The following is a 27,709-nucleotide window of genomic DNA, read 5'->3' as shown; positions in this document are numbered from 1 at the left end:
ATGCCTATTAAGAATGATTGTCAAGTCAATTTCTAGCCCAATTTAGGCCTAAATAATTTGTTTGCAATGCCCTAACAGTATGGGTAGGTTGGTCGAGCTATTATTATTTTATTATTTGTTTAGTAATATTTGGTCTAAATTTAAACTTAAACAAGGAAAAAGAATAATGTTCAGGAAGAAGTATGCTACAATAAACAAAAAAGGGTCGATTGCAAAACAAATGGTAGATCGAGAAAGTATTTTTTTGTTACACCTTAGCCAATTACCGTATATTACACATTGGTTAACTTAGATATTTAATCCTTTATGTAATCCTCTGTCAACGACCCAAGTAATATAACACACTATAAGTGGATTGCCCTTAATCAATTGTCTCACAAACCTGATTGCTTATATCTATCATCAGGTCAATAATGGAGTGATTAAGTAAAGGCAAAAGCCGTGCAGCCTTGAGAACATGCGGGAGTTGCTACATATATGATAATATGTTTACAAATGAACATTTCCCGGGCATAAACTTAATTTACAAAGAAAATTTGCCAAAGCAATTGGTCTTTATTGCGTTTCATTTCTTAATCGGTAGCATAACATAGGCAAATTTCCATTTACAGGGATCAGCGTAGTAATAACAAATGATTTTTGACGTCACATTTTGGTTATCGCGTAGAGTAAAAAAGTGATTCGAATCGAAAAGGAAACAGTCCAAGCTGATCCGACAAAACTTAACTAGTACATTGCTTCAATTGGCATGATGGAATCATATGTGAGTATTCCGTAGAATACAGAGGGTCATTTGATGTCTAGTAAACGAAAACGAACGACATATCACCGATTGCACTGATTAGCTGTGTAAAGGTTATACATGTTCATATTTACTCACTTTGCGAGTGTGTCATGGGGAACTAAGTTTTAATGTTCGTATAAACAAACAATAGGTTCGTATATTAATGGAATTTCATTTTGATATAAATCACAAGGTTCCTAAAGTGTTCATGACCACATATAAGTCCATTTCTGATGCTATGATTATGCATTTCTTGAAAAAACGGTGAATGACAATTCAAGTTTGAATTTTAATGAAGTACATTTTGAGGTTCGTCAATGATATTTCAGTAAATGAATAACTATTTAACGTTATAGCCAAATACATTTTGCTTTTCGCGATAGCAAAGAACAACATATACATATTCCTTTATTCACTGAACCACATTGCTAACTAGTTTAACCCCGTTGATATAAAATATATCCGGAACGTCCGGTTGGTGTGTTAACACTGTCCAATCCTCTTAAACAGTTGATGATCTCTTGATTGCTAAAAAACCCTTACATTTCAGCGTCGGCGCATACCAAGCCTGTTATTACACCGTCCGGTGTGGTTCCAGTTGTACAAGGGAGTAACCTGACTCTTACCTGTTTCTATGAAAGCAACGTGACAACTTTTAATTACCAGTGGTGTTCTAAGAATCGAGCACCTGCATACTCTTGTTTAAGAGCGATTGGCCAGGACGAGTGTGTCAACGTTTATGCAGACGGATCACTTTATGGAATTCAATGTCTTGGCAACAATGTGTTAAACCTGACTATCTACAACGTTCAGAATGCTGATGACGGGGTATATTGGAAGTGTAATCACGAAGTTGGCAAATCATCCACAATTAGCGAGCCTATACAGTTTGACGTGCAAGGTATGTGATTTCACTCAATATTTGATGCTTTTAGGAATGTATACCAATACAAAACCTTGTTTACATACTAAATGAATTCGAACTGTAGGGTCCGTCATATGAACATACATATGAAAGCATTGAATTGCATATTTCATGCACAAGTAAGACGTGCAACACGTCCCGTACATCCACTATTTTGGACGGTGTATCCATGATCACCGTCCATGCTCATAAGAAAATGTAACTATTTCATTGTTCGTTTTTCAGAAACTATGTCAAGTTGAGGCAAGTAACATAAAACAATTGAATATTGTTATATATCAGTGAATGTGCTAACAATTTCGATTTAGTTTTCAGACAAAGACAAAGTATTTGTTTATTTTCCCAAACATTATTTGTTTTGAATAATACGTTTAAGACTGGCTTTTGAAGGGTCTGGGTTTTGTTTTGTTCGTTAGCCAAAAAGAATCTCTTTTATCAAGGATTATCAGATGAATATTGATAAATTGTACAGAAAACACCGGAGATAAATAAAGCCATTTCAATGAAGCTTTCAGAATGCACCTAAATATGTTGAATAGATCTGACATCGACAATTCGTTTTGGATTTAAAATACAAAACACGTAGCATTTTAATCATTCTGATCACATAAATTCGTGTAGGAATATATATATATATATTGATAATTACGACCACAAACACATTGATCACAGCAATTCTAAACTTTGAGATAAAATATTCGGTTTAAAGATATTTCTAAAGTAATAATATTTGATATCATTTTTTACTCTTCTGTAATGGACTAAATCGTAGAGAGTTGGGTTGTTTTGTTAATAAACGTAATATGCTTAATTCACGGTGCTTTTTCTACTTTTATCCTCGGTCTATACTAGATACCTACCGTATGTTTTACGAGAATTATACGTCAAGCCAATTCAATATATTTCAATTCAAAATCATTTTTAACAGACTTTAATAGCTCGGTAGTTTTGGCAAAGAGCTGACATGCAAGGAGTTGAGAGTTCAAGCCCCTCGATTCTCGATATTCTCTTTTGATTTGTGTTGTTGCATTTTTTTAATACAATATTCTTCCATATTAATATTTGTTCCGCGTTGCTTTTTTATCCGTCACATTGTTTAAGTGCCTTTTTTAAAACTGTTAATATCATTTGTTTAATCTGTTTTATCTCGAATTGTCCTTGTTGTTGTTGTCATGTCTTGTATTACTATTCAAAAATAAAACGTCAAATTTCATGCTCGTCCAAATCAAATTCAATTGATGGGGATAAATACACAGTCGATATTATGTTGTCTCAGTCAATCATAGTTCACCATACAACTGATTGATGCCAGAGTAGAATTTGTATCCTTGCATCTGTAAATTATGTTTATCACCTAATGCAGGTCTGTAAGACCCATGCCTGCAGGGTATGGGTTTCAAATCATCGTTCTACTCAAAACAAAAAAGGAAGATACGGATAATGCAGGAACAATTTAGATATAGGCAATGCACTGGATATGATATGCACCTTGATCTGGACCATGCACAAAGTTATTGTGACCAGTATAGGCTGTAAAAATATCGTACTCATGAATAATTAATAAGGTGAGATTCCAGCCGCTTGATTGGTCGCATGGGACACACCTCATGCGGAGCGGAAATGGCCGAGAAGTTACGTATGTAATCTCGGTTCGAAATAATCCAATGAGATCACGGCTTACAAATCGTTTTAGGCAGGATGTTGTTAAATTGTTATATACCGATAGCTCTCCACAAAGGAGATTCTTTCCTTTTTGTTATCGGCTATTTCATTGGTCGGAATATGCTTATAAATTTTCAAATTATACGATGTTTCCCTAGCCAATTTGCCCAGGGTATCATATAGGTTATGACACGCTAGGGTGCCAAGGATGGTTTCAAACAAGAGGTTGACTTTTTTCAACAAAAGTACACAGAAAAAGGGTTTTGTCTATTTGCGTAACGTAATTATGGTAATATCCTTAATGTTTTTATCGCATGACATAATTCGAATCGTAGAAATAGGCTTAGCAATGATATACGCTCTTCTTTAAATGATGCATTTTTGTCATTTAAAAAAGGCATCTACTGTTGTTTTTAGTAAGTATTGGTTTACAATTCTGGTGAAACTATGACTCAAGTATAACGTTTATTCCCTCTACATTGCATCTAAATATTGATCCGATTCTTTTGCGTCGGTTTTTAAAGCAAACAAAGTTGAGCAAATCTAAGAATTCATTTACATCTTATAACAAATGTGAAACCTTTTGGCATTGCTTATAAATGATTAAAGTAACTGTTAACATGCAAAAAGTGTACGTCGTCCAGTGTGGCTGTAGAGCTGACCATTGATCCTCATCTGGAGCACGTGTATTTATTTACTTTTGCTTTCGACCAAGTTATGAAAGCCTTTAGAAATTTTCTGGTGTTTCCCGGCATGAGGATATTAACCTGTATTGATATTTTATTGCGATTTTTTTTAATAGCTTTAATAACAATTTCAGACGGTATCAACAACGTAATTCTGTCCCCTTCTACTACGTTGTACAGGGTGATAGAGGGAAATCAACTAGAGGCTATAATCTGTTCAGCCAGATGTAATCCGGCCTGTTCGTACACATGGTCCACATCAGGAAAAACGGTCAGTGCTACAGGTACACTGGACCTCGGTCAGGCGGAGAGAAGGGAGGCAGGAACCTACATGTGTAAGGTTCAGAACACGATTTCACGTTTTTCAAAAAATGGACCAGTCGTGAGCCTCGATGTCATATGTAAGTTGAATGCATACAGCAATTGTTGGTGCACCTTTCAGTCAAATTTACTATAACATCATCAGCGGCGATTTTGTTTTCACCAATATTCGAAAATGATTTATATAAACATTGTTCTTTTACGAGTTTTTGTTTTTATGTTTATTTAATCATTTAAGCATTTCAAAACTACAGTTATCAAAAAAGAGTGATTTTTATTTCAACATGTACTTCAATCATTTAAGTAAAAATCAAAAGGTTCAACAAAATTAATGTTCTTAAAGGTATATTGGCTAAGATATGTTTTACTCTATTTGCTGAAATAAATTTGCTCTAAAATATACAGGAAAAAGGATTTTGTCATGAATAAAACCTAGAAATTATGCAATGAAATGCATTATATTGTATGTAAAAGTACGTCGGATTATTCTTTAGGTAAACATGTTTTAAGATTTGCCAATTATGAATGCCAATAGAAGGAATTGTGACAAACAAGTTTTTTTTTGATGTTGAAGATTAATGGTAACGCTTTATTCTAGTAAGTAATATATTGATATATAACGACAATCAAAATTTCAAATGGTCCCAACAACATATCTCTGTCACCTTCTCTCACTACATACAGAATGAGAGAATTTATGTGCGTACGTGTGACCCGGCCTGTACGTACTTGTGGTCCAGGTCAGGGGTAAGTGTTAGCTCTAAAGCTGTTTCTCGGTCAAATTGAGCGAGGAGAGGCCGGATCTTATATTTGTACGGCACAGAACCCAGAATCAAGTGTTACAAAAGATGGACTAGTCGTGAGCGTTTACGTCATATGTAAGTTGAAATTAGGCGGGAATTTTCGAGGCGCCTTTCAATCAAGTTCACTATGCCTGGTGCAATTTATGTGCAGATACCAAATCGTCATCAGTAACAGTGCCAATCCTGTTGTCACACTCTTTCGCAAATGATTTATATTAAACTTTTACAAACATTTGTTTACATGTAAAGTAATGAATATAGCAATTAAAAGTATATTCAAAACTAAGGATTATCCTCAGCAATATGATTTTCCTTTCAACATGTCCTTCAATCATTTAAAAAAATGGCAATAGCTTTTAAAAATGTTCTAAAAGATGGATGAGTTTTAGATTTGTTGAACTCTGTTTGTTAAAAGAATCGAGTTGAAAATGTCTTTATGTCTATTTTTTGCACTAAAATAAATCAAGAAAAATCTGCAATGTATATATGCGTTGAATTGATCTTATATCCGACGCACGGAACCGGAATGAAGTGGTTTAAAGAATGGATCACTCGTGAGGGTCTATGTCATATGTAAAATGAATGTTTGCGATAAATTCGGAGGCGCTTTTCATTGCTGACTGTGTTGAACATACCATGTATATACAGGAATAGATAGGTTACCATATAACTGGAGTAACTGGAAGCTAGATTTATTTGATCATACGTACTTGATAATTTATGCGAAATGTGCCCCGATTGTGTATACGATACAGTGTTCAGGATTGGAATACATCGATCGTTCACTCTGACCAAAATAAGATATTCGTTTTTGACATAAGCTTGTGGAACCATGAAGCCTAAACTATTGTAAACTGTTGTAGTTTTCTTCGAATCATATAGAAAAATGTTCAAAGACTTATTCACCCTATTCTTAAAATAAAATGTTTTATTAAAGAATCCGTTTTCTGTCGCTTTCGATGAAATTTTGTTTTACAATACAGATAAAACTATGATTCTAGCGTAAACTTAATTCCCTGCGCATTTAGCGATTTTCATCTTTTTCCGGTGTAATCTGGCATGATTTTAAAAACAAGAATTGAATCTAAAAATAACTTCAATCGATATTTCCGACGGTCCTGACAAGGTATCTCTGTGAGAGTTTATGTCATATGTAAGTTGTATTTATGCGGAAATTGCAATGCGCTTTTCTGTCAAATTCACTATAACTGGCATAATTTAATTTGCAAATACCAAATCGTCATCAGTATCAGGGGCGCTCGTATTTTTACAACTATTCTGAAATGAATCATATCACTATTGTTCTATTACAATCATTTGTTTGCATATAAAACTAATCAAATCTGCATTTACAAACGTATTCGAAAGATGACTTCACAATAGAGGCTTACATATGTTACATAGCGATTGCTTTAATACTGCTACCTTTAAACCGTCAGTGTGCAACGCCTTAACGATATGAGATAACAAGAGTAACAAACTGTTTTCCTTCTTCTTTTTATATCATCTGACAAACAAAACCTCATATTATAATTTCTACGAAAATGTCAGTATTTTACGAATTTAATACACACATTCTAGTTTTTTTGGGTCATTCCTTGCAGATCGTATTATGTTCTTTTTATGTCGCCTCAAAGTGTGACGTTTATGCATTACTCTTTGCGTCAGTTGTGGCGACGGGAAGTATATATTATCCAATCATACATATATTTGGGCACGGTGTTCGTGGGCAAAAATACGTTTTTTAAATTCGATTGTGGTGTGAAATGTTCAGAAACTCAAGACCAATAAGCCCGACTTGATTGTGTGTAATTCAAACATGATAAATTTGGTAGCGGTATTTGTGTCCTTTATCTTGACACTCTGGAGTCAACAGTGTATTCAAGGGTCTGTCCTTCATCTTGACAATCCGGAGTCAACAGTGTATTCAAGGGTCTGACCTTCATTTTGACACTCTGGAGTCAACAGTGTATTCAAGGGTCTTTCGTTCATCTCGACTTTCATGAGTCAACAGTGTATTCCTTCATTTCGACTTTCTGAAGTCAACAGTGTATACAAGGGCCTGTCCTTCAGCTAGACTCTATGGTGTTAACAGTGTGTTCAAGATTACGTCGTTCATCTCAACTATCTGGAATCAACAGTGTGTTCAAGGGTCTGTCCTACATCTCAGCTCTCTGGAATCAACAGTGTGTTCAAGGGTCTGTCCTACATCTCAAATCTGGAATTAACAGTGTGTTCACGCGTCTGCCTTTTATCTCGAGTATCCGGGGTCTGTAACGTGTTCAAGGGTTTGTCCTTCATCTCCAGTCTTTCGAGTCATTAGTGTATTTAAGGATTTGTCGAATATCTCGACTTTCTGCAATCAACATTGTGTGCAAAGGTCTGTCCTTCAATTCGATCCTCAGGAGTCAACAGTGTGTGAAAGGGTATGTCCTTCGACTCGACTCATTGGAGTCAACATTGTCTTCTTGTGACTGTCCTTCTTCTTAACTCTCAGGAATCAACAGTGTGTTCAATATTATGTCCTTCATCTCAACTATCTGGAATCAACATCGTGTTCAGGCGTCTGTCCTTCATATCAACTGTTTGGAATTTATATTGTGTTCAAGGGTCTGTCCTACATCTCGACTTTCTGGAATCAACAGTGTGTATAAGGGTATGTCCTTCATCTCAACTATCTTTGGTCAACAGTGTGTTTAAGGGTATGTCCTTCATCACAACTATCTGAAGTCAACAGTGTGTTCAAGGGTATTTCCTTCATCTCAACATTCTGCAGTCAACATTGTGTTCAAGCGTCTGTCTTACATCTAAAATTTCAGGAATCATCATTGTGTTCAGGCGTCTGTCCTTCATCTCGACTCACTGGAATCAACATTGTGTTTAGGCGTCTGTCCTTCATCTCAACTCTCTGAAATCAACATTGTGTTCAGGCGTCTGTCCTTCATCTCAACTCTCTGGAATCAACATTGTGTTCAGGTGTCTGTCCTTCATCTCAACTCTCTGAAATCAACATTGTGTTCAGGCGTCTGTCCTTCATCTCAACTCTCTGGAATCAGCATTGTGTTCAGGCGTCTGTCCTTCATCTCGACTCTCTGGAATCAACATTGTGTTCAGGCGTCTGTCCTTCATCTCGACTCTCTGGAATCAATATTGTGTTCAGGCGTCTGCCCTTCATCTCAACTCTCTGAAATCAACATTGTGTTCAAGGGTCTGTCTTACTACTTGACTCTCTGGAGTAAACAGTGTGTTCAAGGGTCTTTCTTACTACTTGACTCTCTGGAGTAAACAGTGTGTTCAAGGGTCTTTCTTACTACTAAACTCTCTGGAGTCAACAGTGTGTTCAAGGGTCTGTCATACATGTCGACTCTCTGCAGTCAACAGAGTGTTCTAGGGTCTGTCCTACATTTTCCAGTCTTTCGAGTCAATAGTGTGTTTAAGGATTTGTCGAATAACTCGACTTTCTGCAATCTACATTTTGTTCAAAGGTTTGTCCTTCAACTCGATCCTCAGGAGTCATTAGTGTGTTCAAGGGTATGTCCATCATCTCTACTATCTGGAGTCAACAGGTTTTCTAGCGACTGTCCTTCATCTTAACTTTCTGGAATCAACGGTGAGTTTAAGATTTTGTCCTTCATCTCAACTACCTGGAATTAACAATGTGTTTAAGCGTTTGTCCTACCTCTCGACTCTCTAGAGTGACCAGTGTTTTCTGGGGTCTGTCCTTCATCTCAACTCTCTGGAACTAACATGGTGTTCAAGGGTCTGTCCTACATCTAGACTTTCTGGAATCAGTGTGTATAAGGGTATGTCCTTCATCTCAACTATCTGAGGTCAACAGTGTGTTCAAGGATATTTTCTTCATCTCAATACTCTAAAGTCAACATTGTGTTAAAGCGTCTGTCTTACATCTCAAATCTCTGGAATCAATATCGTGTTCAAGGATATTCCTTTCATCTCGACTCTCTGGAATCAACATTGTGTTCAGACGTGTGTCCTTCATCTCGACTCTCTGAAATTAACATTGCGTTCAAGGGTCTGTCCTACTATTCGACTGTCTGGGGTCAACATTGTGTTCAAGGGTCTGTCACATATGTCGACTCTCTGTAGTCAACAGAGTGTACAAGGGTCTGTACTACATCTGGACTGTCTGGAATCAACATTGTGTTCAAGTGTCTTTCATTGACCTCGAAACCTTGGAGTAAATAAAATGTTCAAGGGTCTGTCCTACATCTGAACACTTTAGAGTCAACAGTGTGCACAAGGTCCTGTCCTACATCTCGACTTTCTGTTGTCTGTCCTTCGAATTTGCCACTTTTATTATAAAATAACATAATGGGATATCTATTTGCGTCACGTCTGTGTCATAGAAGTTCCAAACGTATTGATAATGCACACATACAACATCATAGGAATGTTGATAAGCATGAGAAATTTGACACCTCCACACTGGTTACATTAAACTTTGTCTTACAAGAGTTATGGCTCTTTTCTTATAGGGGTAAATTAGTTTTTTAGAGATTTATCAGTAAAATAAAAATAAAATTTTACTGTTTCAAACATTGAAAATATCATATATTATTCACTGTTTGTCCTGTTATTCTTTCCAAATCAATCATCGCCGCACACATTTTTGGAACACAATATCAATGACGTCTTTCCGAAATTAAGTTACGTACGCATACTTTTTCGCACGTTTTTTATTAATAAAATGCCGTTAAAGTCTTTAAATATTACTTGGGCACAAATAAAAAAGAAGTTTGTTTCAGCGTTAGTGCAATATATTGCACCTCGTCAACCATAAAAGTGAATATTTCACTCATGGGTGTGCCACTCGCGAAATACAACTTCTTGAGCTCACTCTGTGAACTTTATAACGATCTTACACTGAAAGAAACAATAATCATCTATTCAAAGGAATGCAATTATCTGAAACAGTTTCAGTTTCATAGTTTATTGCATACAACAAAATGATACAATCAAATGGGTAGAATAGAACAGTATCAAGACATTTCAAGAGCATACAATGTTAACGATGTAATATAAAAGTGCTTTTTAGGTTTATCTTTTTATGATATTCTAATTTAATTTGCAAAAATATGAATTTCGAAATATTATAAATAAGTTTCTTTGATATTTAGCTCAAAAGAATGTTAAATTTATTTATTGTTGGCCATTGGCAATAGTATTTTTTAAACAATGTTTTCCTTAGTTCTTTTTTTTTGGGCACACTAGAAAAAATGGTATTCCGATTAAGTTTACAAAATCTTTCATTTTGGGGTGTGTTTGTATATATTACAGTTTCAATTGCCAATTTATGTGAGGATCTTCGAAATGTCGCTAATGATATTTTAAATGTTTTTTTTCAGTCAAGATAAATTTTGTTTTCGAAGGTATGTTTGTATAGAGCATAACTCAATACGATGGTTATCAATTTCTTACTCTAGCCATACGTAACTAAATCCATGTTTATTTAGGATGAATTTTACTTGAGAGACCCATTTTTTATTTTTATTGTTGATGTCATCATTTTTAAGGATATTGTACAACCTTTTTACCATAGAATATTCTTTTAAAGATGAAACGTTTTCCCAGTTCAATTCTCAGTAAAGGACTTTTGGATTAGTATATTTTTTACACCTAACATGCTTCGTAAAAATCTAGTGTGTATTAATTCGCAATCTGTGGCTGGATGGACTCCCGATATCTCAGAACAAAAATTTAATATCGATCCCATTAATATATCAAATATATTTTTTGTGATAAAGGTAATTCAATTGTGTCAAAAATTTGGAACAGTTTATGTAACGAGAAAGAAGCAGGTTGTGCGATTAGTTTTTGAGATCTTAGGAAATTCCCATTTTTGAATAGATGTATACCAAGGCACGTAAATGATTGAACAACTTCAATTCGAGCATTATAAATTGATAAATATATGTGTGTTGATCTTCCGTTTTCAAATATCATTGCTTAAGTTTTGCCTACGTATACTTTTAATCCCCATTTATTACAGTATCTTTCAGCATTTTCCAACATTACTTTTAAACTTTCATATGATTTTGCGAATAGTACCATGCCGTCAGCATAAGATAGAAGAAACAGTTTTATATGTTCCAGCGAAATAATTTCAGGCAGGTCATAGTTTATATTTTCTATAAGAGCATTTATAAAAGAAAACATTGCTTATAATGGAGAACTAGGATTGATTGCCCTGTTTGACGTCAGAGGAATAATTGAAAAAGGGAGAAAACTCTAACTTGAACCTAATGCACGATTGCACAGAGTAACATTGCTTTCAGCGCTAAAACACAATGAGTACTGATATTTTCATTTCCCAGTTTTTGCCAAAGAAAAGAGTGATGAATGCGGTCAAAAAATGCTGATAATCAATAAAAACACAGTAAAGTTTTTCATTTTACTGAGCGTTTTCATTATGATCGAGTGTAAGGTAAATATACAGTCTGATATTGATTTTCCTCTTTGAAATCCAAACTGGGTTTTTGTTAATTTTTTGTGCTCCATAACATTATTCTTTTTAAAAGTATTTGAGAGCATATTTCGTTTGGATGTTATTCAGTGTGATTCCCGTATAGTTTTTAGCATCGTTTACATCACCTTTTTAAATACTGGGGTAATGATTCCCTTTCCCAATGAATGGGGGTATTCATGAGTATGAACTATAAGATCATACATGGCTTTTAAGAACCACTTGGCAACCTTGAACAATTATGGTGAATCATCTGGTTTAGCTTCTATGTAAAGTCCAAGTCAATCAAGTGGTTTAGCCACAAGGAAACGTATAAACAAGTATGATGAATCCTGTTGCTTAGCCACTAAGTAACGTTTGAATCAATCAAGTGGGTTAGCCATTAGGTAACGAATTAACTATGATGATGAATCCTGTTGTTTAGCCACCAGGTAACATTTGAATCAATCCAGTGGTTTAGCCATTAGGTGACGTATGGACAATTATCAATCATGTGACTAAGCTACTAGGCAAAACAATTATGAATAATCCTGTGGTATAGCCATTAGGTAACGTTTGTATCTAACCAATGGTTTAGGCAAGAGGTAACGTATGAACAATTATGATACATCCTGTGGTATAGCCATTAGGTAACGTTTTTATCTAACCAATGGTTTAGGCAAGAGGTAACGTATGAACAATTATGAATAATCCTGTGGTATAGCCATTAGATTACGTTTGTATCTAACCAATGGTTTAGGCAAGAGGTAACGCATGAACAATTATGAATAATCCTGTGATTAAGACACAAAGCTATGTATGTACAGTTATGAGTGATCCGGTAGTTTAGGCTAAGGATGAACAATTATGATTCATTCTGTAGTTTAGCCACTAAGATACGTATTAAGGTATTAGTCAAGTAATATACCCTTTAAAAAAAAGCTAAACCATAAACATAGTTAAAATCATGGTAAACTATGGGACTTACATCCAAATTTTGAAGATTAAGTCACCATGAGTTAAAAAGAAGTTTGTGTTTAATTGTGTTCAGCCTCTAAACAACACGGAACAACAAGTTTATGTGTTGGCTTTATTCTAATCGTTATCACAAAAACAGAAGTTGAAAATAACAATAAGCTTAAGAATACAGAAAGAAAATGTTTCAATGACAACTTTTCGGAAAATAGCGTTTTTCTGATGTTTAAAAAAATTAAATCAATTTTTCTAAATCTATAAAAAAGTTAAATATAAGAACCACTGGTGAAATCATTAAAAATAATTTATATGATGTTTACAGACAATTTAAAAGATGATTTATGATTGAAAGTTTACCATGTAGTTTTGTTTAGAAAATAAACAGAAAGTCAATTAACCGTACATTTTTACAGCTAATAAAAAGGCTAATATATCAATCTTAATCTTGTGACATAGTGTCACTCGTAGTTAAAAATCAATGTTATTTGATTGCTTCCAAAAACAGCATTTTGCTGGTGAAATCATTAAAAATAATTTCTATGATGTTTACAGACAATTTAAAAGATGATTTATGATTGAAAGTTTACCGTGTAGTTTTGTTTAGAAAATAAACAGAAAGTCAATTAACCGTACATTTTTACAGCTAATAAAAAGGCTAATATATCAATCTTAATCTTGTGACATAGTGTCACTCGTAGTTAAAAATCAATGTTATTTGATTGCTTCCAAAACAGCATTTTGCTCAATAAATTAAGTTCGATTACAGTGTTTAAACCAACCCGGTCGAAGCAAACATATAGTAGGTTTGAAAATACTTTTACCGGCTTCAAAAAACAGCAACAAGCACAATCGAGGGAAATTCATATAAAACATGAAATAATGGAAGAAGAGTGATATTTTTTCAGTTCTTGTCTTTTCTTTAACACGGGAACATTGAATATGAAAAGTCCATGCAATTAGCTCTTTAACAGTCGCATTCAAGCTTTATTTAGCATTTACCATTGTGAATGTTTTGGAACACTGCAGAGTTCTTCGGCATTTGGTCGCGTGGTTGTCTTTCAGAATTATTCGTTGTATATGTGCTTAAAAGTTCATCTTTACAAGAGCGCTCATACATATCTTTTTTTTAAATGTGGAACTTTCAGCACATACCCAGCTGTATTTTCCACAGTTGCTGTTTTTATCACACAAAATGAAACCAAAATTGATACACTTCTATTTCTTGACTAAATAGAAAAACTCGATTGTGCAGCATTAGCTGGAAAACTATATTCTAGCACACATTTATCACCGTGATCATTGACAACTTTTTAAATAAGGCTTTCTAAACAATTTTCAGCATTATGGGCCTTGTATTCAATACCACGAACATCGCGGAAAATATCCTTCTGTGTATAGGAGGAGCTCCTTGGGAACACCATCCTGAAAATATTCAATAAATCAATCAATCCCTGTGTATTTTCCAGCAAATAATCACACTGATAAACGGAAGTATACGCTGAAATTATTACCGGAAAAACGCCTCCCATTGTCGGCAACAAAACTGCATTTCCATTCCAAGTCTGTGGCGGCGTATCTCCATGAGCAAGGGGTCACAGGTTTACCACACACCATTATTCACTGACCATGTCCTATATTTTGCGTTTTTAAGTGTAATTCCATCTCTTTCCCGAAAAAAGTACAGCATAACGATAAGGGTTACTACGATGAGTTACGAGGACATCTCGACAGAGCTGACAGTTGAAAACGTTCCGCCAATTCCATTTAGTTTAGACATTTATCCTTTGTGCTAGACTCTATCAAACGCTTTAGAAACATCTCAAAATACAATACATGTAGATTCTCTTTGTCTAATGCTGTACGTATTTGATTATTTATATCGATGAGTTCATATTCTTTTTAGTGACCTGGTAAAAGCCCGGACTGTATGGAGTAAATATGACTGTTAAAATGCAAATAACTATAAACGTTTTTAAAAGAATATTCGTTCCATGAATTTTTCGAAAGAACTTATAAGTAAAAGATGCCTATAATTAACAAGTTATTCCTTATTGCTCGTTTTGAAAAACGGCATTACATGTGCAAGTTTAAAAATTTCTCGATTAACGCCAGTATGTATTCAGCGGCTGAAACGCATACAGAGAGGAAATCTCAGTTTTTGGCTGATTTGGATTGGACTAGTTAATTTGATAATATCTAGATTGTCCAAACTGTCAATGATTTCCTGGTCATTAATGATAAAAACAATAGCCTTTTTTGAGTAAACAGTAGTAATGTACTACTTGAGTCATTAACATTAGATATGGATGTAACATTATAGTTATTTAGTGAGTTTACAATGATAACATCGCTGTCTTAAGTGATAATTTATCGACTTTAGTTTTTTCATTTATTCTTTATCAACAATTAACGGTTTTTTAATACTGTGTCGAATTCATTTACCATGTTTTGGTTAAGAAATTTGTGATATTATTATAACATATTTCTTAAGAATGCTTGTTCCTGTTATTGACCTTATGACGCAATTGCATTTTAATCTGATTTTTTAGAAATAAATGCTTTGTCTGATGTTTATCACTGTAACCTCAGGATTTTCCTATTTGTGAGTTGTACTGTGGCTTATCGCTCGGTATTATTGTTATAAGATCGGAAGGTAAGCAATGTCAGGCCAAATTGAGAAATGTTGAGGTAAACGATTTACTTGCTTCATGCACACTTTTTTCATTAATAAATGATCAATCGGTATTTCGTATTACTAGATTGTTAAGTTGAATAAAAACAGCTCTTTTGTATCTCCATATGCGTCTTTTGTATGACACGGGACTCTTATACTGTAATATTGTTTGTAGTAGCATAATGGTCAAGTGTTGAGTGCGAGTGTTGTTGTTTGTTTCGTTGGTATACTTTCTTATATTTTTTAACGATAAAATGACACGAACTTCATTGTTTTGATTATTTAATTGATCTTTATTTATATCTCCGACTATTATCAGTCGACTTTCGTGTCCTGATGCTTTGTTTAAACATACATTAGTTTATCTCAAAAGTATAATGGGGCGGTCCATACATCGTGCATAATGTGTTAGAAAGCCACTTGGATGTAATGTTACATTTTTCTAATTTTGTACTGGAACCACATCTAAAATACTATATATTATAGTAATATCTGGTTTAGTTTCGGTTTAACAAGGAATGTCTAAAGAAGGTAATCATTCTTTATATACTCTATTTGTTTCGAATACCTCTAATATGTTTATGCAGAATAGATAAACATTGTTCATTGTGTACTATTGGTCCTTGATTAAGTTCAATATCGCAAGCTCGGTATAACAGTAAAATGTTAAGAAAAAGGGCTAAAACAACTATGGTAGAAACTAAATCATAGTTTTGGCATTTGCACCAATAACAGTCATTTAATGCTATTGACAAGTTAGTGTGATTGTAAGTATGTTGTCTAAAAGGGCATGCATTTTGTACAGCAATTTACTCGAATTGCACATCTTAGTAGAAAAACAACAACATTTTGAATAGAATGAATACTAGGTTAAATGCACAACTAATACCTTTACTTAGCTGTCAACAACAATTAATTCATCATACAACTACCCGCCTTGAACTGGTACATGGCAAGCAAAACTGTTGGGAGTTCAACATTTAAACAAAGGGGAAATGGCGACAATTATCTCAAGAAACATAATAAATGGAAGGAATTAGAAAAAAGTGGATACAAAAGTATCCTTTCATAGACACACGAGTAAACAGTACCGTTTCTGTTTACCAGATAAACCTTTTAATGCATACAAAGAGACCATTTAATAAAAAAAAAATAGTAAAAGTTTATTTCATTGAGTGAAAGAAGTTCACGTTTTTATATAGTCGTAGTTAATCGCCAAAAGCTGACTTACTTATATCCGAAATGGGGAAAAGAGAAGATCAGATACATTTTTTCAAACTTTAAATTAGCACGGTGGTCAAAATTCGTGATTCATGTGGTTAACTATTTAGGTTTACAGGAAATGCAAAATACAGTTATTATTTTAAGGTATTAGCCATGTAATACAACTCGGGAAACATCGGGTAACTTCGACATATATCGCCACTCGCCGTAACAGATCGCGACGAACATCGGGCGTATTCGGCCTGTACCGGATGTTGCTATTTTTAGGAACAGAAGGTATTTCCCGGCTATTCATAGGTCAATAATGGAATTTCTACACCGTAGTATTTGGAAACATGGTGATGTTTTTCTCATTAATATATGTTTAAAATAAATAAACACTAAAAGTACACGCTGACAGTTGATTACGATACATCTAACAATTTGAGCCATAACAGTAAAACATGGATTATAAGTGAAATATACGCGTAAGAGAAGATTTTCTCTCGAAAAAACGAACTGTCAACAATCGGCATGGAACTGGGATATTCAGATATTCGTATCAAAAGGCTCTGAATGTAAGTATCCTTGAGCAGTTTTGTACGTTGAAGGGTTCAAAAATGTTTAGACAGCATGTTCATATTTTACATGTACTTATGTACATGTTACATATTTTACATGTACTTGTGTACATGTTACATATTTTGCATGTACTTATGTACATGTTACATATTTTTATATGTACTTATGTACATAACTTATGTTTATGATATGAGTATGTAATCTTTAAATTGATTGTGTTACAATTGATTGTGTTATCTTAGAAAAATATTAGAGTTAAAATTTTGTTTAAAAATGATGTGTTTTGGTACCTGATCCATTTCTAACATACCATTATACATGTACATACCCGTTATTTGTTTACAAAATGCATATTTTCAAAATTACCCTGTGAAAAAAAAAGTTGTATGTGGTTTGGGGCGTGAAGCCGCATTTGCTAGGACACTATTGACATTCATTGGCTTGGTGTAGGTCTCGTTAAAACCCCATACTGTTGTGAATCATTATCAACCATATGCACAACAACTACACATTTATGCCTACTAACCCTTACTCTTGGCTAAAACGGATATTAGTGCAGAATGTATAATACTTGTGCATTTGTATTTTACGGTGGAAGTTTCTGCTAGCTGATAATCAGAAGTCTAATTTCTTTCAGGCAGGAAACTGACAAAATATTACTTAGTCAACAACACTCGGTTATGAAGAATTCCAGCCTGCATTAATATTATGTTGGATCCTTGAGAGCGGATTTGACAGCCATGTCTATCCACAAGGCAGTCGCATCTGATCGAGATGATGTATTTCATATTGGTTTTTGTTTTTATAAACACACTGTATTCAATAATCAAGTGGTGGTGGTGGTGGTGGTGTTGATGATGATGATGATGATGATGATGATGATGATGATGATGATGATGATGATGATGATGATGATGATGATAAATTTTATTGATAAATTTAATAATTTTCTTTATATATATACATGTATGTATCAGCTTGTTGTTGTTTTTTCAAAATAATGTCGAGAAATATTAAACTGTTTATATTTTATTTTGTATATGTATGGCAGTATAATTATCTATACAAATTAGTTAGAAAGGCTTTAAAGTACAACTTTTTTTCTTTACAGCACTAAACATTCTTGATGGGTAAAGTACCTGAAAGGGCATGAAAACCAAATCAGCATTGACTCAGCATTAAGTAGTTATCATCTGTGCACACACTACAAGTACAAAGCATTGGAACAGACCAAACTTCAAATGTTGAAGAGTGAAGAATTATTGTGAAAAAAACAACTAAATGTTAGAATACCAATGACAAAATAAAACAGATAGACATCAAATTACCCGCAGAGATTGTTTACATGTTATAATATTAAAAAACAACAACATTAGTTGAGAACTTTCACTCTGATATTTTTGGAGTGTTGAGCCCACTTAGTGTTCTTGTTTCTTCACATATTTTAGTTTAAAAGTACACTCATTTGTTTTAAACTCTGTATTCTGAGTTAGTATCATAAGTAAAATTCATTTATTTGAAAGAGTACATTTTATGAATAAGTCCAATTAATCGTTATAAATTTTTACAAGAAAAAGGTTGATTTTTAAGCATTTTATTAGCTATAAAAATGTATGGTAACATGACATTATGTATATTTGCTTCAAAACTGGACGGTAAACTATCATAAATTGTCTTTTAAATTGTTCAATAGACATCATAGATAATATCTAAAATGATTTCAGCAGCTTGCCTTATATTTAACTATTTTTTATGAATTTTATAAAACTGCTTTATATTTTCAAACATCGAAAAACTGCTCTTTTCCGAAGAATCACAAAATCAATCAAAATGATTTTTTTTCCATGTCTATCAATAATGTGTTCGTTTTCTGTTAACTGAAGTTTATTTTACCAGAAACTGTTGTGTTTATTTCATAATCTCTGATAATGCGAAAAAAATTCAAATCTAGACAAAATATTTACTTGTCGCTCTTTGTAGCCCTTGGAGTTTGGGGGTGGGTGTAATAAAACATAAATAACTTTTTTAATTCACGGTAAAAAATCTTCAAAATTTGGATAAAAGTCCCGTAGTGTACCGTGATTATAACTATGTTGTCGGTTAAAGCTTTTATAAAGTTGACCGATAAAATCCTATCCATAGCTGAGAGTTGCATTCCCTCCTCTTCCGGTAAGCGGCCCAAACGTCAAACGGTCCCAAGGTGGACGGACGAATGCTCCAAGGTTGTACAGGGTAGAACAAGGCATTAAATAACCTAAAAAGAAATCCCTCACCTGATAATTTTATTTTATATAGTTCTTTGGAAAGTTAAGAGGGTGATTTTAAGAGTCAAAACTCAGAATTGGAAAGATTTCTGTGGATCTGCTAGGTTAAATAAGTCAAAAAGTAAGGATTTTTGGAACAAGGTGCACAGAATAAAAGGTCATTCTACCTGCCCTGTACCACTACTCAAATACAGAGATGAAATTGCTAAAACTCCCCTTGAAAAGGCTCAATTTTTACTAAACATTACAAATCAATATCTAGTGATAGTAATCTTCCACCTGAAACTTTGGCCTTCCAAACATTGTTCGAGAATGAACGTAAATATATTTTAAACGAGCCAAGGGACAACTCAACACCTCGAAATTTACCTTTCTCACTAAGTGAGTTAAGGTCATCCATTGTTAGCAGGAGAAAGTCCGCCACCGGGGCTGATAGAATATCCTATCTGATGTTTGGGCACATGCCGGATGCAACCCTTCAAATCTGGCTGCATCTGTATAACATGGTCTGGCGGGGTGGGATGGTTCCCTCCGATTGGAAAACGGCCCATCTTGTGCCTCTTCCAAAGCCTTGACATGACAAAAGCGACCCTAAGTCGTACAGGCCCATTAGTATAACATCTCATGCGGGCAAACTTCTCGAAATCATGGTTAAACACAGACTTGAGCACGTGCTTGAATCAAATGGAAATCCTAACCGCTTCCAATCCGGGTTTCGGAAAGGACGGAGCACATTGGATCAGCTTGGTCGTCTACAAAACGATGTCACATATGCCAAAAATTGAAGTCGCTATGTCCTAGCTATTTTTCTGGATATACAGGCTGCGTTTGATCTGACGTGGCATTTTGGAGTACTCCAAAAGCTGCGGAAATATGGCATAACTGGTAACTGTTTTCACTATTTCAGACCTTTTCTAGAGGGCAGAAAGATCATGGTCAGAGTTGGGGGAGAGAAATCGTATCCCGTATAACTATCACGAGGAACGCCCCGGGGGTCTGTGATCTCCCCCATTCTTTTCTCAATCATTATCAATGAACTCCCTGAAATAATAAAAAAAAATCAGGTATGGTTATTAGCCAGTTTGCCGATGACTCCATTTGGAATTGGTCCATAGATTGAGGTTTCAAAATTTCAACAAAAAAAAACTGTAGGCATGCTGTTTGGCAACAATCCAAGGCAAACTGTGGGCGTATTTTTAGGAGGTCAAAAGATCATCTTTGAAAAGTTGTACGTTTTTTAGGCCTTTATCTTGACCCACGTCCCTCATTTATACAACATTTTAAGATCATAAAAGAAAGATGTGAAATGGACTTAAATCTAATGATAATTTTATGTGGAACAGATTTTGGGTCAGACAAACACAGTCTACTGGTCATATATAAGTCCTTTATACGTTCAAAAACAGACTATGCTGCTCAAGTCTATGCTAATGCCTCGCCAAACAGTCTTAAGATCTTGGAAAACATACAAAATAAAGCCCTTCGAATAGCTCTGAGAGCCCTTCCCTGTACCCCTGTATGCATGCTCGAGGAAGAGGCGGGGATACTTCCCTTAAACCTGCGGAGGAGACAACAAATCATTAACTTCTGGACTAGGGTATAGTTCCGGAAAATAGGTAACCCTGTAAGTGACCTCTTTGGGACCGGCTTCTTCATCAAGGCAAAATATGACAAGGGTAAACAAAGAGCGATGCACTTTGGCGCTTACACCCAAATCATTATTGAGGAGGCCGGGCTCAAAGATGTAAGTGAAGCAGATCTGAGGCCGTCAAAGGTTCCTCCGTGGACCCTCCATGACCCTTCGGTTGACATTTCTATCTCTAAATAATAACGAAATCAGACTTGCCGCACCTCGTCAAAGCTAAATCTCTCTCTCATATTGACCAAAATGATGGTGAGCATTCAAAAATGTACACAGATGGATCTAAAAACTCAGAATCCGGCATAGTTGCATGTGCCTTTTATATTCCTTCCAAATATATCAAAAATATTAAAAGACTCAGCAATCATCTCTCCATATCTTCGGCTTAACTTTTGGCAATTAAAGGTGCACTGGACTGGGTTATCAGTAATAAGCCCATACATACTGCTATCCTCTCAGACACGCTATCACCCTTGCAGTCTATACAAAATAGAGGTAGCAGCTCCAGACCTGATTTGATAAAAGACATTTTGGAACAGAACAACAGTGTCTGGAGAAAAACTTAAAGGTTACCATGGTATGGGTCCCAGCTCATGTCGGCCTGAAGGGGAATGAAGTGGTTGATGGGCTGGCAAAGGATGGGCTCAGACGTGTGGATTAATGATCCGGTCCCTCTTGTACCCACAGAGGTCTATTCACTAGCCTGCCGGCACGTCATAAATGAATGGCGGTCAGCGAGGACACCTAAAACATACATTAATACATTTGATAGGGCCTCTTTGAGTCTCCATCCTCCAAACAAATATGATAATTTCTTTAAAATTGATAAATGCATAACGAGGCTGAGATTGGGCACATCTCTTCTCCCAGGAAGGGCTGGGAAATATATTCTCAAAAGTGATCCGAACTCTGCTCGGTGTGGAGTGACCTGTGACACTTCCCACATTCTGTTACATTGTGACACGTACAGGGGCCAGAGGGCAGAACTTAGGGCGGCCCTTACTTTTTCTGGTTTGGATTATAATATAAACAATATTCTAAACCCCAGCAAGGCTGCCCAAAGATCTGTCTTCAGGTCACTTGCCAAGTTCCTGGTTGACTGCCAGATAACCGACAAGATTTAGACATAATATACAATGTGTTTTATATCATAATATACAATGTGTTACATTATTCTTAATTATAATTTTTATTTTATTTATAAAGGTCGGTTGTCTGGAAGCTGTCGGCACTTTTAATTATTTCCCCATTACTGGATCTAGCATTCTCTATTAAATACTGTCAGGAACAGTCTACAAAAATGAACAACATATATAATCTAAGCTATTAATTATATTTTTAATTTATATTTTATCTTATTCAATTATTAATGTTACCCCTTTTACCGGCAGCTTTATCCTACCTAGGTCAGGTGTCGGGAAGGTTCCGTTCAGTACCCCAAGACTCCTAGCAAAAATAACATTGAATTATGTATCATAAATTGAAAAACTAGTGCCCGTTTCCGCCAATGACACAAACATGTGATGAGGTTCGGTTTGTTACAAAGGCAGTAACGTGTCATTATTTGTTCCCATAAAAAATGAAATTGCTAAAATATTATTAGATAGTTCATACGTTTTTTTTTTTTATTGATAAATCCTATTTATGATCCAGACGGTTGTTTTTTGCTCGGGACTAATTGCATTCTGTTAAGGCTCTTGTTGGTTTCGATCTCGAGTATAAGAATGGGGCTAGTCAAAGATCGGGCTGTTTTTTATCGTCACACAGATAGTTTCCGTCAATAAATTCAATACGAATAGACATATCGTGATACGAGATCTGCTTAATCATTTTTGTTAGAAAATATGCATAGTGATAACATGTGTATCATATTTTATAAGCTACATCTATGCTACATTGGTCAATGTCAAGGTCAAAATTCTATCTATTGAAAAACACGTTTCCACTTACCTCAAAAGAGGATGAATAAGTTATAGTGACAAGACTTGTTATATTACAAGTGTTCAATTAGAGATTATATGGATACATAAATTTAGATTGTATGTGGTGTCAGTTGAGTCAATGTTAAGGAAACTAAACTAAAATTACCGATGAGACAGTTTCTGTTTAATAATTTTAGCAAGGAATATCTGAACGTTAATCAAATTGATTTAAAGCTGAACATGTCACAAAGCATGTAAGTATAGCTTTTGAGTTGTAAAGTCCAGCTAAATGTCACTTTTTTATAAAAGTAAATGATCTGTGTTCGTTTAATCATAACCTTTGATTTACATTAAAAACAAAATCTGTCAATTTACATGATTTACGAATAGCATGTAGTGATACAATTGTGTGTATCCGAAGGTTTACATTTTAATTGCATTCGGTGTTTGTATGGTTAAAGTAGCTGTTAAAAAATCATCGGGTTTATCTCAAATAATTACCTATTTGTTGTGAATATTGATATTGGGTTGTTGTGAACAATGTCGTTATAACATATATCATTAATGTAAGCTCAAGTTAATCGAATTTTGGATGAAATTGATTGTGAAACTATCTGCTTTTGCGTAAATACCCAACAATTCGATTTTCTAAAAGTTCATGACTGCATAATCTTAGATCTTGCTTTGTTGCATCGCGGCCTTTCAAGTTTTAATTTTTGAACGGTTACACTTTTGGTTTATGGCATGGTATACCCGAACAGAAAATAATTATGCGAATTAATAGTTTGACAAAATTACTTATAAGTATGTTCTAGTTTTCATTTGCATGGTGTACTTGGTTCGAGAAGAACAACAGAATAGTGTTTATTATAACTTTGTCACCTAAAATTGTGTTTATTGACAAGATAGAAATCTGCATTTGAAATTTCCCTAAATCATTAAAATATCACCATGATTTATGTAATGAGTGAATTATAGAATGTTGCTTACAGTAGATGCAGACGTTCAGTTAAAACATGTAATTGTTTAGATACTTTAAAATTCTTTTAATTCTTGTATGGTAATGAAAAATGAGATAACTCATTATTTTCGTAATCACCTTATTAATTGTAAAATCTTATAACGTTTCGAAAAAGTATCTTAAAATACATTCTAAAACACATACACAAATAATATTGACAGAAGTATACACCATTATGCATTGTTTTTAAATAGTAAAAAAGTGTTATTTTGTTTCATTTAGACGGACCCTCTTCCCTTAAGCTGATTCCAAGCACACTACGCCATATTAAGAATGAAGGTAACACACTTGGTGGAATAACTTGTTCTACTTATTGCTTCCCTGAATGCAATATTCTCTGGCAAAGAACTAGCGGGGGATTATCAGATGTCGTCAGTAATAACGCCTTCTTGTCCATTGGAAAACTCGACAGAATGAAGAGAGGTACATACAGATGCGAGGCCATCAATCCTGACACACGATCAAAGACTACAAAAACGGTTACTGTCGACGTCAGATGTAAATGTTTGTAACGCTTTTAACAGTTAATAGTAGTGTTGCAAAGTACATTGATATACTTTTAAACGGATACATATTTAACATATTTAACAATTTATCATCCATTCGTTATCAGCAATTAAAAGAAAACGTTTTGTTTAATCACATATTACAATATTTTGTCGTAGTTGTAAGTTTAAACACACTACAACGAATGATGTTCGCAGCAATTGTATTTTCCAACTTGATAATTTAACGACAAATTTTAAATCGATATATTCTGTTCTATTTTGTTTTTAACATGAAACGAATGCTGACTGTATATAGTATCTACACAATGTCGAATAGCAAAACTGTCATAGATGCGCATTAAAAGGAACACAACCACCACAATTAGTATAAATGTTGTGTGATCCATTGTTGTGCTGTGTTGTTTTTACAGTTCTTTTAAAATTTCATCATATAATGTTGATATAATGAGGAAACATTCGTATTTTCATCTTGTTGCTGACAAATACAGACCTTATTGTTTTCATTTTTTATGCTTGACTACATTGACAGAAATCATCATCACATATTTATTACATGTTCCACTATAGATGGCCCAGACGATGTGACACTAAACGTAACCAATATCCATACAGTAACGGAAGGAGACACCGTCAATGATATTTATTGTTCCGCGGATTGCTGGCCGGGATGTGTATTTACCTGGTCTAGCATGACAACAAGAAGGCAAGTGAGCTCTACCGCGGTTCTTAACTTTCGGAGAGCGCATCGATACGACGCCGGTGATTACAAGTGCTTGGCCAGAAACCCTGCACATCAGTTCTCTAGAGAGGCAGAAATACACTTCACCCTTATTGTTCAGTGTAGGTTTATTGATCAAAAATGTGTGTCTGAATATGATTGAATTAATGTTCCATACAATTTCGAAAACACCAGACTCCTTCCTGCTAGTATGTGTATGTATATATATATATGACTCATCGGTTTATATTTGTATAAAAACATAGTTAAAGCACATGTAAAGATTTCCCAAAAGGAAACTTGGTTCGTAGCATTGCTGTGTCTCTGTTGTAAGATCAAATGCATATGTAAAAGTGTTTTTCTGTAGTAAGTATTATCAGTTTGAAAGATGCTTTTTTCCATAACAGACCGCCATAAACTTCGAAATACGGACTTTCATGATTTATACGCGCTCCTTTGATTAACCATTGTCCGATGAAAATGTAAGATCCATAGTACACCGGTAATATGAATGCGGCATTTTCGAAAAGTTTTATTTAATTGCAGAGAATCTAATTAGTTAATGAAGCAAATCGAGTTTTGATATAACTCCAATTTGGTATAAAAATACCCAAAAGCTCCTACTCTTTTTGCTATACGTTAAAATCAATATTTCATCTCTGCGTTATCTTACAGATTCACCTGACGTTTTAATAAGCGAGTCCTCAGCTTTATTACACGAAAACACCCCTCTTGATCTTCTGTGCAAGGCAGCATGTATACCAGCTGTGTACAAGTACACAGGTTTTCTGCAGCGGGTTCATGATATCGTGGTACCCAACAGTCACGTGGGTAGCCTCGGTGTGAGAGATATCATATCTGTGAACATCCCGTCCCTTCAACTTCATGATACAGGGGTTTACACTTGCTACGTTCATAACTGCATATTTGGCTACAACAAACAACTCATTCAGACTGCTTCACGAAAGGTCGAAGTTCAAGGTATATTAAGGTTTTGTTTTAAGAGTTATAAAATCGTGTAATATTAAAAAAAAACGTTTTATTACATGACAGGCATTGATAAGTATACGTTTAATCGTATGCAAACATTGAGTTGGTAAATGTTAACACAATTATGAGGTAAAGCACTCGTTAACCATGATTACCCCCAACGGACTTCTATTCACTTTAAATTGCGGTCACCCCAACATTACTAAAAGAATATATTCAACAACGTTTGTGTTTTGTCTGTGTTGCAGTGTACGTTGAGTGTCTATAGTTAAGTGTGTGTTAGACTTTAAACTTGTGCCGACAAACAGGGTCGGCGTTAAACAAACTGCTACTTTGCTTGATTTGAATCAGATACAGTTTGAGAAATAATATCTCATATAAATGACGTCCAATCATTTTATGATCAAGAATTATCCGAAGCAAGCTGTTTGAAATCCGATGATGTACAGAAATAAATGACGTTAAATGTCGATTTTCATGGGTGAAATAGGGCTGAAATATTTTAATGCAGGAACGGAGTATTATTAAACATAAAGTTGATTGTATTTCCGAACCTTTCTTGCTCTCTTACAGGCCAAATAAAAAATGCACAGTATAACGAACTTCTACAATGATACTAGAGTTAGGTGAACACGTTTAACAAATAGCTTTTCTTTCAACAATAATGTGACTTACTCTTTCAAAATGTCACCCAATTTTTGGCGAGACAGCGCAACGTTCGTATTTCGTTTATGGCGTTAGCGGAAGACGTAATGGTAGAATAAATATGAAACAGCATAAAAATTATCATACAACTCTTACACCATTGCATTTCCCGTTAGTGAATAACGTTTTACTGGTATAATACAGTAAATTACTGTGTGTCATACTCAGCAAAATCATACAAATTAAACATGTTAACACAATTGTTTCATATATTTGCAGCATCCCCACGATTCCTCCTGGAGGAAACCAATTTTGCCGGAGATACGTCAGGAAACATCACTATTGCCATTCCGTTTGTTAGCATTCCTGAGTACACATCATACAGTGTGATAAGACACGATGGACAACTCGTGTCGACGAATGGAAAATATACTTTGCATATAAGAAATGAATCTGTGTATCCTTTGTTCTATGGACAGCAAGTCACACTTTCTGGAAACGTTCTAGAAATAATTATCAGAGACTTGTCAGAAAAGGAATTTGGGATATACAAGATGCAAATAGCCAATGACATAAACACGGCAAATTTCAGCATTGATGTCAAGGCGACAAGTATGAATATAATTGTTTATATTATGATCATGTAGGCATAGTTGGAAAAACTTAATATCAGAATTGGACAGATGAAAACCATGTGCTCCACTTTATTCAATATCAGCATAAGATTAATTTATAAGAAGTCTAAAAAAGGCTTGAATTGAAAAACAATTTAAGACACCTAATGCACATTTGCACTTCGTTACAAATCTCTTCAATATCATCTTATCACATATTAAACATTTGGTCCGAATAGGATATAATATGACTACAAATTTCTTCAAAATCGAACACTTTCTTAAAACCCACAAAAGTGACATACA

The 27,709-nt window shown here is 34.6% G+C and overlaps 2 protein-coding genes across 2 annotated transcripts in view; both read left to right on the top strand.

Moving 5' to 3' along the window:
• The window catches only part of LOC128235679 (peroxidasin-like), a 28,114-nt gene extending 2,096 nt beyond the window's left edge, over window positions 1-26,018 (top strand). Inside the window, exons 2-7 of the mRNA XM_052950482.1 lie at window positions 1,335-1,685; window positions 4,192-4,458; window positions 24,150-24,425; window positions 25,004-25,276; window positions 25,830-25,966; window positions 26,004-26,018. Coding sequence (XP_052806442.1) covers window positions 1,335-1,685; window positions 4,192-4,458; window positions 24,150-24,425; window positions 25,004-25,276; window positions 25,830-25,966; window positions 26,004-26,018 — 1,319 coding nt within the window. The remainder of the gene's footprint in view (window positions 1-1,334; window positions 1,686-4,191; window positions 4,459-24,149; window positions 24,426-25,003; window positions 25,277-25,829; window positions 25,967-26,003) is intronic.
• A 1,325-nt stretch (window positions 26,019-27,343) lies between these two features.
• Window positions 27,344-27,709, top strand: part of LOC128235678 (uncharacterized) — a 5,828-nt gene continuing 5,462 nt past the window's right edge. The window contains exon 1 of the mRNA XM_052950481.1: window positions 27,344-27,401. Coding sequence (XP_052806441.1) covers window positions 27,344-27,401 — 58 coding nt within the window. The remainder of the gene's footprint in view (window positions 27,402-27,709) is intronic.

The sequence above is a fragment of the Mya arenaria genome, chromosome 5 (genome assembly GCF_026914265.1).
Source record: "Mya arenaria isolate MELC-2E11 chromosome 5, ASM2691426v1".
Classification (NCBI taxonomy): Eukaryota; Metazoa; Mollusca; class Bivalvia; order Myida; family Myidae; genus Mya; species Mya arenaria.
Note: the sequence above shows the minus strand (reverse complement) of the source record. Positions and strands in the feature narration are given on the sequence as shown.